This window comes from Dendrobates tinctorius, unplaced genomic scaffold (genome assembly GCF_039654945.1).
Source record: "Dendrobates tinctorius isolate UK_male_01 unplaced genomic scaffold, ASM3965494v1 ptg000067l, whole genome shotgun sequence".
NCBI lineage: Eukaryota > Metazoa > Chordata > Amphibia > Anura > Dendrobatidae > Dendrobates > Dendrobates tinctorius.
Genome location: NW_027361735.1, coordinates 8635975 through 8650867, shown reverse-complemented (window position 1 = coordinate 8650867; position 14893 = coordinate 8635975). Strand labels below are relative to the sequence as shown.

The 14893-nt window shown below is 50.5% G+C and overlaps 1 protein-coding gene across 2 annotated transcripts in view; it reads right to left on the bottom strand.

Annotated features, from left to right (window-relative positions):
* The window catches only part of C1QTNF2 (C1q and TNF related 2), a 34016-nt gene extending 20292 nt beyond the window's left edge, over nucleotides 1-13724 (bottom strand). The window contains exon 1 of one of the 2 annotated variants that reach the window (XM_073581021.1): nucleotides 13532-13724. In XM_073581021.1, coding sequence (XP_073437122.1) covers nucleotides 13532-13589 — 58 coding nt within the window. In that variant the 5' untranslated portion in view covers nucleotides 13590-13724. The remainder of the gene's footprint in view (nucleotides 1-13531) is intronic. The other variant, XM_073581022.1, reaches the window with a different exon arrangement.
* Nucleotides 13725-14893: the final 1169 nt, after the last annotated feature.

The following is a 14893-nucleotide window of genomic DNA, read 5'->3' as shown; positions in this document are numbered from 1 at the left end:
ACCATCAGAATACAAATATGTCAACATAAGAAGCAAAAATGGTGGAGGGCAAAGGGTAAATACCAGCAGGTAAAGCAACACTCATTGTGCTGTGTGCCTATATAGTTCAGATCAAAATATCATGTGTATTGAAGGGCACAATAACCGTAAGTGTAAAGTGTGGCAGAAACAAATAGGTCATGTATAGTATTTGTTACAACCGGTCCCCGTCCTGGCCCTGCGTCCAGGACTGCCGCTGTTACACCTGGCCTCCGTCCGGGCGCTGCGTCCAGGCCTGCCGCTGCTCTCCGTTCTGGGAGCTCACCTCGAGCATCTCATGCTGCTGCTCAGCATTCTGTCCTCCCTCCTGCCTCCTCCTCCTGGCGTCCTGTGAGGAGATCTGTAGCTAAGGCTATTAGGGCACACCCGCCCGCTCTCTTGCCTTCTTAAAGGGGCGGCGTGCATTATTCAAAAAGTGCAATTATCCAATGGCAGCGCACTGGCTGCTATTTCTGGCCTCTCTTCCATATCGAGAGCGCCGGAGCAACGAGTATCTATCATTGCTACATCCGGTTCTCATGCTAACCTGTCTGCGCTGCATCTGCAGTCTCTGTGCATTGTCATATCAGTATCCTGTGTTACCTGGTTATATCAGCAACCATCTGGGCCTAAGCTATCCCGTTCCGCCTACAGCTACCCGAGTCCAAGGACTGTGTGAAGGTCACTGGAACCGACTCCTTACCGACTAGCCGGATCCAGGACCCAGCGCATTACGGACTCTGCTGTAACTTTTGTTATCCCTTTTGGTCCAGCTGGGACAGCTGTAACGTGTTCGGGGTCTAACTGGAGGTAGCACCTGTGTCCTCCGGGTATTCCATTCTGGTCCTGCCTGAGGGGCTTTACTACGGGTGCCCGGGGCTCACTAGTCACGCTCCCTTCGGAGCCCCCCGGACCGTGGTCCCGAGGTTCCACTTAAAAAAATAAAAACGAATGTGAACTTCACCATCTCTGCCTCCGCTTCCATTCGTTACAGATTGGTCCGGCCATGGAATCCGCTGGACTCCAGAGGCCTCCCACGTTGGAGTTGTGCCAAGAGGTGACCCGTTTAAGAGATCAACAGGATAAGATCACAACGTATTTACGTAACCTGTCCACCCGCATGGATTCTCTGCAGAACCCGGCTGCTCCTGATTCACCTTGCAACACCCAGGTGCCTGCTGTCATGACAAGCAAGGGCCCCCACCTGGCGGCTCCTACCCGCTTCCATAGTGATCCCACTCAGTGTCGGGGTTTTCTCAATCAGTGTGTACCCTACGCTTCGAAATCTTGGGGCATATGTTTGCTTCTGACCGTGCCAAAGTGGGCTTCATTATGTCACATCTAGCAGGAGAGGCTCTCGCCTGGCTGAATCCGTTATGGGAGAGAGGAGACCCGCTGGTTAATGATCTTCAATCTTTCCTAGAAACTTTTTGCAGGACCTTTGATGAACCTAGCCGGGCCACGTCGACCGCTTCTGCCCTGCTTCGCTTACGCCAAGGAACCCTCACGGTGGTTCAGTATGCTGTTCAGTTCCGCATCCTCTCGTCTGAGTTATCCTGGAACAAGGAGGCCTTGCTGGCTACCTTCTGCAAGGGCCTATCTGGAAAAATTAAGGATGAGCTGGCAGGACGGGACAGGCCTACCATCTTGGATGACCTGATTTCCTTGGCGACCCAGATTGACCTGCGTTTTCAGGAGCGTTCCATGGAGATTAAGCGTGACAGGAGTTCCTACCACCTGGACTCTAATTCTTCCAAGACGTCTACCTCATCCTCTTCTCCCGAAGCTATGGAGGTAGATTGAGTAAGCACATTAACCCCCATCCTCACTCATTAACCCCCCACACATTAACCCCCCATCCCCACTCATTAACCCCCACACACATTAACCCCCATCCCCACTCATTAACCCCCCACACACATTAACCCCCCACACACATTAACCCCCTTCCCCACATTAACACCCCCCATCTTCGGTGTCTTCAGCTCCACAGTGGAGCACTTACCACCAGCGTTCGCTCTGGGCGCCGGGGAGTGATGTCAGCAGCGTGATCACATGACCTGATCACGCTGCTGACGTCACTCTGGCCCGGCGGTCAGAGCTTCAATTGTACTGGCGTCTGTATAGACGCCAGTACAATTGTTCTCTGGGAGCCGGCACGCGCACCTTCTCTGTGCCAGCTGTCAGCTTGACAGCTGACACAGAGAACCGCCGACTCTCAGGCTGGGGGGGCGGCAGAAAGCAGCCTCCAGGGAGGACACTGCGGACCGCTGCATTAGGCGGCCCGACTGCGCCCCCTGCCAGCTGCGCCCGGGGCAAATGCCCCGGCTGCCCCCCCTAGATACGCCCCTGGTCCCCATTGCTGTTCTGCATAGGCTTGAACCCCCTCAGTCAGATAATTACAGAGTCTGGCTATGGATACAAGTTCAAGAGTGGAAACACCATCAGCAACTTCCTCTACATGGATGACATCAAGCTGTATGCGAAAAACGAACGAGACATCGATTAACTGATCCACCTGACAAGGATCTACAGTGAAGACATCGGAATGTCCTTCGGACTGGAGAAGTACGGCCAGTTGGTAATAAAGAGAGGCAAGGTAGTCAAGACTGATGGAGTGGAAATACCAGCAGGGCACATAGCAGATGTACAGACATGCTACAAGTACCTCGGCATCCCACAGGGATACGGTAACCATGATAAGGAGGCACGGAAAGCAGCAACTTCCAAATAGCATCAAAGGGTAGTGGGGGAAGAAGAGCCCCCGCCGAATGTCTGGGCCGGAACCAAGTTGACCGTCACCTAGGTTCCGGGGGAAGCTGTTCCCGGGGGACAGAGTTCAGGGACGGACCATTAAGATGGACATATGGGCTGGGGGAGGAGCCAGCATAAAAGGGGCGGGGAGCACTAGTCACGATGAGTCAGCAGACCGGGACGGAAGCAGCAGGAGACCGTGGGAGCGACTGAGAGCCAACGCGACTTACCAGAGCCAGGAAAGACGTTCACCGAGGACATCAGAGAGACGGCGCCCAGACGACCGTCCGAGAGCCACTGCCCCACTTCAGCCCGTGGCTGCAGCCTACCCGCGGTCACTCACAGCCATTACCGCCTTGCCCCAGCCCGCGGCTGCGGCCTACCCGCGGTCCCTCGCGGCCGTTGCCGCCTCGCTCCAGCCTGCAGCTGCGGCCCGTCTCCCACCACCCGCAGCCGCCCTGCTCTCACCTGTGGCCGCGGCAAGTCCAGTGCCATCGGCGGCCACCACTGTCCCGCTCTAATCCGCGGCAAGGGCTGGGCCGTTGCTCGCCGCGGATTCGACGTCGCAGCTGTTAGCTGCACAGGTGGCCTGCCCATCGCCACCCCGCACCGCTGCCGCTTGCCCCAGTCCGGGGGCTGCGGCCCATCCGTTCAAGGTGCCCCGGTGTCACCGGAGCGTCGGAACGCTCGAAGACTACGTCAACTCTTCAGCAGCTGGGCCCAGCGGCTGCTACGCCAAAGAACCACCGTCCAGAATGCCGAGGGACGTCAGGACGGCTAAGTTGACTATATAGTTTAAGGACCCATAGTCGGCCATACCGCGGCCCTATAGTGACTGGCTTTCGCCGGACGTAGTCGTGTTCTACTCTGTTCTTTTTTGCCTGTTTTGAGCCCCTGCGAGGGCAACTCCTGTTACCCCTTTGGTTGGTCAGGCTACGGCCGAGGGCAGTTACCTCTAGGTCTACAAATGTTATTACTAAAAGCACTAAACCGTCTCGCGCCTCGTCACTGCGTCCTGCGTACCTGCTAGTACCACATTTGGCGTAGTCGGCAGGATGCAGTCTCCGAGCGCAGACAATGGTGCGCCTGACCAGAGCGGGGCTGCAGATGCTGCCGATAATGGGGGCCCCCGCTCCAGCATCTCTCTGGGGGCTATGCTAAGTAACTTGCCCTGGTTTTCTGGCTCCAGTACACTGCTGTGGAGCTGGACAGAGCGCATGCGGGGCCTCTTCCGCATGCATCCGATGACCCCCGATTTAGAGGCTGAGGTGGCCCTTATGGCGATGGATGGGGAGGCCCGGAGGTTAGTGATGTTGAGACCCCCGGGACACCACAACACCTTTGCTAGGGTCTTGCAGATTCTGGAAGAAACCCACGGGGATCCAACAAACGTGGGAGAGATGAGGACCCGGTTGTTCAGTCGGATGCAGGGGGAGGGAGAGACCATCACCCAGTATATGAACGCCCTCCAGGAGCTATACACTGCCACAGAGCGGAAGGACGGAGTAGGGGTGGGGCCCTTCGACATTACCCTGCGTGACCTGTTAGTGACTGGACTCCGGGACCCGTTAATCAAGCAGGCATTGCGGGAGCAGATCAGAGTGAACCCACGCATAGCTTTCTCTGAGGTGGGGAGTCAGGCCCACGTGCGAGAGCAGGAGCAGGGGATGACGGTTCCCATGGGGAAGGCCCGAAGCATGGAGGCATCCGTCAATGTTGTCGGAGAGCCTCAGTGGATTGAGGAAGTGAGACAAGAGCTGAAGCGTATCCGGGGCGAGCTGGCTGAAGTGAAGAAGAGAGCAGAGCCCGCGCCCGGCCAGCGTGGCTATAATCCCGGGCCCTGGGGGCCTCGCAAAACCCGGGGTGGTCGGGCCTCACCGCCCCGGCGTTATGAGTGTGGAGAACTGGTCCACTTTGCACGAAAGTGTCCGCGGCGTGGGAGATACCCACCCCGACGGACATTAAACTAGAGGGCTCCGGGCATGGGGGACGCCGCTCGGAGCCAGAAGCCACAACAAGGGGTGGTGGAAGTCCCGAAGATCTGGTTGCTAAGTGTCCAATAGTGTGGGCCGAAGTCGAGGGTCGTGCTGTACGGTGCCAAGTGGATACGGGGGTCGCAAGTAACGACCATGCCTGCAACTTACTTCCGGCAGCATTTCCCGGAAGCGGCAAGGCCCCAGTGGGGGCCCATGATACGAATAGCAGCCGCGAACCAGCTGCCAGTACCTGTCGCCGGAGTGGTGTGGCTCCAGATGATGCTGTGTGGTAAATCCCTCGGCCGCCGGGGAGTGGTCCTAACCCAAGGAGAAACTAACGACCACCATCCAGTTATCTTGGGCATGAACATACTACGGGAGTTCGGCAATCTACTCCTCAATGATCCCACGCAGGAGACCCTGAGCCAGTGGGGTTCTTGCACGGCCCAAGGGCAGGTCTTCCAGCGGTTGGTGCGGGAGGCGCGAGTGCTCCAGGAGTGCCAGCAGGGTGAGGCGCTGGGCAAAGTCATCGCACCGGCGGTTCCCCCGCTCGTTCTTCCACCAGGGCAGACGGTGGTGACCCTGCTGATCCGCGCCCCGATGCCACTGGAGGGCGTGGAGGTGCAGGTGGAACCATGCTACTCAGAGCGCCTGCACCCTGGCATACTGGTAGCCCGCTCCCTGGCCACGGTGCGGGGAGGGACCTTCCTGGTGCGTTGTGTCAACCTGGAAGACCAAGATATCGCCTTGAAGTCCCGGGCCGAAATGGCCAAACTAGTGAGGCCTTTGGAGGAGATGCTGCCGGACCCCGCGGTCCAGTTGAAGGTGCAGCCCGAAGATCCTTGGGCAGTAATGATACAAACCCTACAGACTGCCGTATCCTCGACCCAGGAGATAGGTCGAGCCATCCTGGAGAGAATGTGGGCCGAACTGTCCGGCCTAGCACCAGCCCAACTTCTCCAGGTAGAGACACTTCTCGGACAATATTACAGTGTCTTCGCCAGTCATGAGGATGACTTTGGATGTACCACTGCCATCACGCATGGAATCCCCACGGCAGGAGCGGCTCCCATCCTGGAGCGATATCGGCAAATACCACCGCAGCTATACCAGGAAGTGAAAACCCTATTAGCTCAAATGCTTCGGAAGGGGGTGATACGAGAAAGCCTGAGCCCCTGGGTGGCCCCCATTGTACTGGTTCGCAAAAAAGATGGCACTCTGCGTTTATGTGTGGATTACCGAAAGTTGAATGCCTGCACCATCAAGGACTCGTATCCACTGCCCCGCATAGAAGAGTCTCTGTCCGCCTTGGGGTACGCAACATACTTCTCGACTCTAGACCTGGCCAGTGGGTACTGGCAGGTGCCGATGTCGGAGGAAGACAGAGCCAAGACGGCATTTATCCTTCCCATTGGACTGTTCGAGTTTAATCGGATGCCGTTCAGGCTGGCCAACGCCCCGGGAACCTTCCAGCGGTTGATGGAGTGGTGTCTGGGAGACCTCAACTTTGAAGCCACGCTGATATACCTGGACGATATTATCATCTATTCAGCCACGTTCGAGGACCACCTGCGGTGGTTGGGGCAGGTGCTCGGCCGGCTGTAGAAGTACGGGTTGAAGGTAAAACCCCAGAAATGCCACCTGTTCCGCACCCAGATCGAATATCTGGGGCATATCGTCTCGGCGGAGGGTGTCAGACCATCCCTGGAAAAGGTTGCTGCCATCCAGGGGTGGCCTACCCCCGAGACGGTAAAAGACGTGCGGGCCTTCTTGGGGTTGGCCGGCTACTAACGTCGGTTCGTGAAGAATTTTGCACGCCGAGTCCGAGTCCTGCAGGACCTGCTGAAGGGGACTCCAGCCGGGGTGAATGGATGGAAGGTCCAGTGGCAGCAACCGCAAGAGGATGCATTTCAAGATCTCAAAGCTGCACTCTCGGAAGCCCCGGTATTGGCGTATGTGGATTTCTCGCAACCGTTCATCCTGCATACCGACTGGAGCCTCCATGGACTGGGAACTGTGTTGCCACAGGTGCAGGACGGCCGAGAGAAAGGGATCGCCTATGGTGGCCGGTCGCTGCCTGTGGTGCCCCAGTGTCACCGGAGCGTCGGAACGCTCGAAGACTACGTCAGCTCTTCAGCAGCTGGGCCCAGCGGCTGCTACGCCGAAGAACCACCGTCCAGAACACCGAGGGACGTCAGGACAGCTAAGTTGACTATATAGTTTAAGGACCCGTAGTCGGCCATACCGCGGCCCTATAGTGATCGACTTTTGCCGGACGTAGTCGTGTTCTACTCTGTTCTTGTTTGCCTGTTTTGAGCCCCTGCAAGGGCAACTCCTGTTACCCCTTTGGTTGGTCAGGCTATGGCCGAGGGCAGTTACCTCTAGGCCTATAAACGTTATTACTAAAAGCACTAAACCATCTCGTGCCTCGTCACTGCGTCCTGCGTACCTGCTAGTACCACAGTAAGACAGGTCATGAGGAGCCAGCTCAATGGGAAGAATAAAATCTGTGCCATCAATACATATGCCTTGCCAGTTATCAGATACCCTGCTGGCACAGTGTGCTGGCCAAAAGAAGAAATGGAAGCTGCAGATGTGAAAGATCCTCACAATGCATGGAGGTCTCCACCCTATGTCTAGCACCCAAAGATTGTATACGAACAGAAAGGAGGGTGGTCGAGGCTGATAAGGATCCAAGCCACCATCACTGATGAAACAAGGAGTATCCAGAAATACATCAGAAAAATGGCACCTAAGGCAGCAACAACAGCAGATCTGGAAGGAAGAACTGGAGCTTGAAGCACCATGGCAAGACAAGCCGCTGCATGGGATGTACCATCGACAGATAATGGAAGTGGCTGACAGGGAGAAATGCTACCAATGGTTGGAAAAAGCTGGACTCCGAGACATCACAGAGGCACTAATCATAGCGGCACAAGAGCAAGCACTAAGTACCAGATCCAGGACCATAGGAATCAGGAATCTACCACACAACACAAGACCCAAAGTGCAGACTATACAAAGAAACCTCAGAAACAGTGCAACACATAGTGGAAGGATGCAAAATGCAAGCAGGAATAGCAAGTGACAGCAACATCAGAAAGAAGGAATATAAGAAGCTGGAGAAATATCAGGGCCTCATAGAAGAACTGGATAAGATGTGGAAGGTGATGGCAACAGTGATTCCAGTGGTGATAGGAGCACTTGGAGCCGTGACCCCTAAGTTGGAAAGATGGCTACAACAGATCCCAGGAACAACATCTGAACTCTCTGTCCAGAAAAGTGCAATGCTGGGAACAACTAAGATCCTGCGCAGAACCCTCAAACTCCCAGGCCTCTGGTATAAGACCTGAGAATGAGAAAGGACAACAAAGACCACCCCCAGTGGGGGGTGAGAAGGAAGTTTTTATATGTATAATCTATATACAGGGAGCCCCCTTTAATGACACCGTAGAATGTCTACAGGAAAACCCTGCTGGCACGGTGTATCGGAGCATTATTTTAGGGCACTCTGCAGACAAGCTTATGGGCACTTTTCTCCATGGTTTATAGAGTGTCAGGGGGCTAGCTTACTGGCACTGTTTAGAGAGTTATCCTTGTGGTGCACTTTTTTCTCTCATTATGAATATGTGGCTTGGACATCTGTGGAGAGGAGGTTCACATATTATTTCTGGAAATCACATTCCATGCCAAATCTCCCTGAAAATGATATCTAAAATGAGGCAAGTATGGATGAAGCCTATTGTTAAGTCTCAGACATCCCAAGTGACAGAAATAGCTGCCATATGTCATTTGTTTCCTTCATACAAGCTACAGCCATACAATTACTTTACAGCTTTGCTGTAGATTAAAGAGGGATTCTTGGAGACCATTTTCATTTCTCCAGAGATTTTCAGGATTTCGACTTGGCATTTACCAATGGAAAATATCATAATAAATCCAGACAGTAAAGCCACAAGTTTTAATAAATGACAGAAATATATCTTCTACCCTTGACTTTCTGCCTTAGATATTCCAGACTCTCCTTCTGGGAAAATCAAATATTGAGCTGCAAAATATCATTTTGTGTAAATCTATGAATCCAGTAATAGTTAGGCCATGTGCACATGATGCAGATATCCAGCGGATCCGCAGCGGATTTTACCGCGCAGAAACGCTGCATATCCGCATTGTGATGTACGGTAGCATGTTAGTCAATAGAAAAAAAAAAACGCTGTGCAGACGCTGCGGATTTTTCCACGCGGTTTTCTTGTGGTTCAAAATATGCAGCATGTTACTTCTTTTGTGCGGTTTTCCACCTGCTCCATTCTCCAAATCCGCAGGGGAAAACCGCACAAAAACCGCAAGAAAAAAGGAAGAAATCCGCAGGAAAAATGCAGGTCATTTGACCTGTGGATTTCTTCAAGTCTGGGCGGAAAAATCTGGAGGGCGGAAAAATCTGCAGGGCAAAAAAGTACGTCTGCACTTAGCCTAAGGCCGGGATCAGACTTGCGATTTAAACGGCCGAGTCTCGCATGGTAATACACGGCGCTGCCGCCGGGACTCAGGAGCGGGGCGTGCGGGGGCATAGCAATACATGAGGCTGCACGCCCCGCTCCTGAGTCCCGGCAGCAGCGCCGTGTATTACCATGCGAGACTCGGCCGTTTAAATCGCAAGTGTGATCCCGGCCTAAGGCTTTTCCTCATCAGGAGCACAGTTTAAACAGGGCTTCCACTACCTACTAAATTGTGTGCCGCTCCAGTGCTTCTGCTTCAGTGGTCGTTACCAGGTCATGAAATTATAAGTCCTGCATATTAGCCACCTGACCCTTAGCGGTCCGCTGATTGTGTAGACAGGACATCATAATGGAGGGCACGGTGGTATTGAAGCAGCAGAAAGCCAGAGTGGTAAGTAACACTAATTTTATAAATTTTGTAGCAGAGCCTTCCTCTTGACAAAGATTGAAAAGTTATGGAAAAGATCTCTCAGTTGCCCACAGATAATATTTAACCCCTTCTCTTTTAATCTAATTTTCATCTTTGCGCTTTTGTTCGTTCCTCCCCTTCTTCACGAACCATAATTATTTTAATTTTTCCGTCCGCATAGCTGTATAAAGGTTTATTTTTTGTTTTTCCATCGATTGAGTTGGGTGGTGGTTTGTTTTGTTTGTGACGAGTAGAGTTGAGCGACTTTGGTCGGATTGAGTTTCGTGAAACCCGAATGAAACAAAATTTTTTTCGGATGAAACTGGTCCTACTAGGGCAAAAAAAGTCGGAGTTTCGTCTGAAATCCGACCCCAATGCAAGTCAATGGGGAATAAAAGTCGGCATTGAGCGGATGACATTCATCCACTCAATGCCGACTTTTATTTCCCATTGACTTGCATTGGGGTCGGGTTTCAGACGAAACTCCGACTATTTTTGCCCTAGTCGGACCAGTTTCATCCGAAACAAATTTTGTTTCATTCGGGTTTCACGAAACCCGATCCGACCAAAGTCGCTCAACTCTAGTGACGAGCTGATAGTTTAATTGAAACCATTTTTTACTATATAAGACGTTTTGATTTTTTTTACATTTGTGTTTCATTTTAGAAAGGAGCAGTGACCAAAAGACCGCATTTTAGGCAATTAGTTTTTTTTCTCATTAAGACATTTATGTATATTTGGAGTTTTCTAGTTTTTATTATCACTCCATTCCCTTCCCTTCTCCTAATTGTACCCCCCTCCCCCTTTTCCTAAAACCTTACATTTCTCTCACCTTATTAAAAATTCCAAATCAATAAACACAGTTAAATACATATCATTCAAATGCCTCTGTCAGGGATTGACAATTGCATTTAAATGTTTAACAGCCATAGCCGGAGCTCCTCTCCAAAGGCATCTGTTAGGCCCCCTTCACACGTAGTTTTTCATTGCCACAGTTTAATGTTATACAATGCCATAGATGAATTCCTCAAAGTAGATAGTAAAAACATCAATAGTCGTTTTTGGAAACTTTGCTTGAGAAAAGTTCCATGAACTGAAACTTTGCCATCTGGGTTTCATAAAGTCCACCTTGTTCCATCTTATTACTGAAAAATATTATCCTGATCAGGAAGGTGAACACAGTATCAGAGTGTCAGTGCTCAGTGCTCTGATCCTCTCTCATGAGAGAATCACCGCACAGGTGCAGAGGAGACAGAGAAAGAAATTTCTCCATCTCCTTTATTGCTTGTCTCAGCGTATATCGGACTGCTCTGAGATGCATCCGAGTGCAGCCCAATGTTTCACACACACCCATAGACTTGTATGGGTTTATGTGAGCCGAGTCTCACCATATAGGCATGAGAAAGTAATCACAGATCTGAGCTGCCCCATAGAATAACACTGGGCTATGTGATGTGTTATCACATAGCACTAGGTAGTATGATACGCTCGTGTGACTCCGGCCTAAAACAGAATTCAGGGATGTGTCACTTGTCAAAGTGCATGCTGTTGTTTACTAACTGTGAAGGATTTATCACTAAGAGATTAACATTGCAAGACTACACTAGTCTGGCAACACCCCCTCCTGTGATAAGCACCACACCGTCTATAGACTTTGTACATGGAGAACCTGGTTTTCATGCTATGACGGTGTTAGGTAGGGGAGTGGGGCCTCAAACTGTCCCTGGAACTGGGACCGTAACTATCCCTGTCCCAGGGGTACTTTTGATGGTTGGGAGGACCGAGTCTCTGACTTCACTATGCTCCTGTTAATCCCTGGTCTGTCCCCTCCCCCTTCCCATGGAGCCTAGGACAGAAATGTAATGTGAACAAGACAAAACAGGGATAACAGAAACCCTCTATCATACAAAAGCACCAACTAACACTAGAAAGGAGGATAGGGACAGGGAGGAATAAACTAAATGGGGAAACAGGGACCAGGAGATAAACACACACGTACTACAGAACATCTCCACTACTTCTCTACAAAATATTTAGCTTCAGTACACCGCACAGGAGGATGAATCTCCAATAGGAACACCAGACTCTTATTCAGCACAGCATCTCATAAGAGCAAGGAAGCAAAGCTTTCAGTGGCAGGACAGAGAGGGTGTGGCCAGGCCTTATAGGAAGCGTTAGTGACCAGTTCAGAAGCAGCTGAAATGGAGCTGCATGTTTCTGACCAGCATAGAAAGGGTCGATAACCTCTTCAGCACCAAAGGAAACCAAATTAGTTTAATATGGGATCCAAACACACAGGCTAAATGGAAGATGTGCAATTCACAATAAGCAGTTATCTCATGACATGACACTGGTGTGGGCAGGGTTAGGTTTCTCAGCTCTACTTCTTCTAAATCTAAAAGCTCTGAGTGTGTCAGAACTCCTGCACCCAGTAAACTAAAGGCCCGTCTCACATAACGAGATCGTTAGAGAGATCGCTGGAACGTCACCGATTTTGTGGCGCAACAGTGACCTCGCCATCGATCTCGCTACATGTGACACTTAGCGGCGACCGCCCCCCCCGCTGGATATCGCTGATCGCGCTCGAATGTCCCAGGGCATTTTTTGATCGTTGGCATCCCGCTGGCTAGGATACATCGCTGTGTTTGACGCCGACGAGCGACCTCGTTGGCGACGCAGAACTCATGGACGCATTCGTGAATCATCAGAATAGCTGCTGTGTGACAAGGTACCAACGACCGCCGAGGTCATTACACAGATCACTGTATCGTTGCTGCGTCATTGAATAGATCTGCCTGACAGCTTACTAGCGACCATGTAGCGACGCACAAGCGATCCTTACCAGGTCGTATCGTTGTCGGGATCGCTGGAGCGTCGCTAAGTGTAACGGTACCCTAAGTGATACATTGTTGGATTCAGCTTCTATTTGCCTACATTATGCAGCTCTAAGTTGAGGTAGCGAAAACCTGCTGACAGATTCCCTTTAAAGGGATTGTACAAGTTTGGAATTTTTTCCCCTATCTATAACATAGTGGATAACTTCTTGATCGCTGGGGGTCCTAGCTGTGGTTCTCTCACTAATCTTTTGAATGGGGCTCTGAAGAGCTTGGTCTGAATGGAGCATAGGTCAAGCACATATAACTCGGCTCTATCCATTCTCTATGAGACTGCTGTGAAAAGCACTGAGTCTGCAAAATACAAAAACGTGTGAACAGCACCATGACATGGATCATAATGAGTACATTTGTGTACATGGGTTTGGAATAAATACAATGTTTTACTTTTTTGAAATAGAAGTGCTGCCATTCTTCATTCTATGTATTGTATTGTTTATTGTTGAGCCCAAACGTTTTTGACTCGTGCTGCTTTATACCCCTTTTTGGGGGATATTTTACATAGATAGAATAGATAAAAGGAAAAAAAAATCACAAAAACGGAAGCAACACTCCAAAGTTAGATTTTGAAAAAATGAATTTGCTCTCTTTTTTTTTTTTTTTAGAGGTTTTGCATGCAAAACATTTTGGTGACAACCTTAGGAGCTTTCCGCTAATCTTTGCATGGAAAAGTGCTGCTTTTCCTTTTCTATTTCTACAGTAGATAGATAGATATAGATGCATAGAATCCAGGAACAGGAGGCAATACACCAAAAACATTCTTGTCAAAAAATGGACTCCTAGATTATGGATAAAGTCCTTTTGCTTTCACGTTTTTGGAGAGTTGCTGCTTCCTGTTATGGGGATTGGATAGATAGATAGATAGATAGATAGATAGATAGATAGATAGATAGATAGATAGATAGATAGATGTACCCCTAATATACAAATCACAGTATAGCACTGCCTGTTCTCTGCCTTCCTTCCCCATCTCCATGTACTTACTCACAGGGCAGGGACCTCTGGGATGAACAGCTGGTGGCTTTCTGTGTCGCTCACTCATGTACTTGGTGATACCCTCAGAAGATCACATTGTCTGGCATTCTCAGCCTGTCTTGGGTACAGTCAGTCTCCTCTGCTCAGATTCTCTCAGCTTCCCTTCAGTCTGAACGTTTTCATTTGCTTTTGCCAAACATATTTTTCTAATGTTGTAATTGGCTTTGAGCTCTTTACTTGTTACGTCACAAAGGAAATCAGCCTTCTAAACAGATGGATGGGGAGTGTGCGGACCCCTCCATACCACACAACGGATATACATCCCGGCACCATGTGACAGTTCCAGCAGTCTACATTCGCTTTACCTATATCTTTCCAATCATTTATATTTTTATTATGATATAGTTATTTAGGAATAAGTTGAGCTCAAGTTTTTGGAGTATTTTTATTAAATGTTTTCAACAAACTTTACATAAATCAATGGAGTGAATGTAAGAAAGTTTTGTAATAAATATTACAAGAAAAATCTGCTACTTTCTCGAATTATGAGCCTCTTCTACTTAGCTTCTAGTCTAATTCAGTATTCACACTATCAATAGATGGTCAATTTTTAACCTCATTATTTGTAAGTCAAAACCCCGGGGTGGGTGAGAAATCCTGATGTATTGAGGCTCTGCAGCGTTTTGGTTCTGGTGAACAGGGCCGCGACGAGGGGGAGGCAGGGGAGGCACCTGCCTAGGGTGCCACCTCTTGCCTACCCGAGGGGTACACACTTTAAAAAAAATTGCTGAATGGCTGCGGCCGCCCGGCTCCTTCCTGCAGCCGCAGACATTCAGCACAGGGACTACTGGGAGGCAGGCACAAACATGAGCGATGTCAATTACTGACACCGCTCTTCCCTCTCTCTGCCTGCGCCCCGGTCATCGCTCCCTCCTCACACTCAGTTGTATTTGCGTCTTTCAGCCGTGAATACAATTTCTGTCTGACAGGAGCAGAGGAGCTGTTGTCTTTCCTCCTCTGCTGAGATCTCCAGCGAGACGCAGGCGCTGTCCGGCCTGCACCTTGTTGGAAAAGGTGCAACATGAGTATGAGCTTTTTTTTTAATTACTGTGCAGGGGGTCACACAATGAGGGGTTGTGCAGAGGGGGGATAAAATGATGGGAGGGGCTGTGCTGATGGGGGGAGAAAATGAGGGGCTGTGCAAAGGGGGGGATAAAATGAGGGGAGGGGCTGTGCTGATGGGGAGAATAAAATGAGGGGCTGCGCAGAGGGGGATAAAATGAAGGGCTATGGAGATGAGGAATAAAATTAGGGGAGGTGTTGTGCTGATGGGGGAATGAAATGAGGGGCTGTGAAGATGGGGGAATAAAA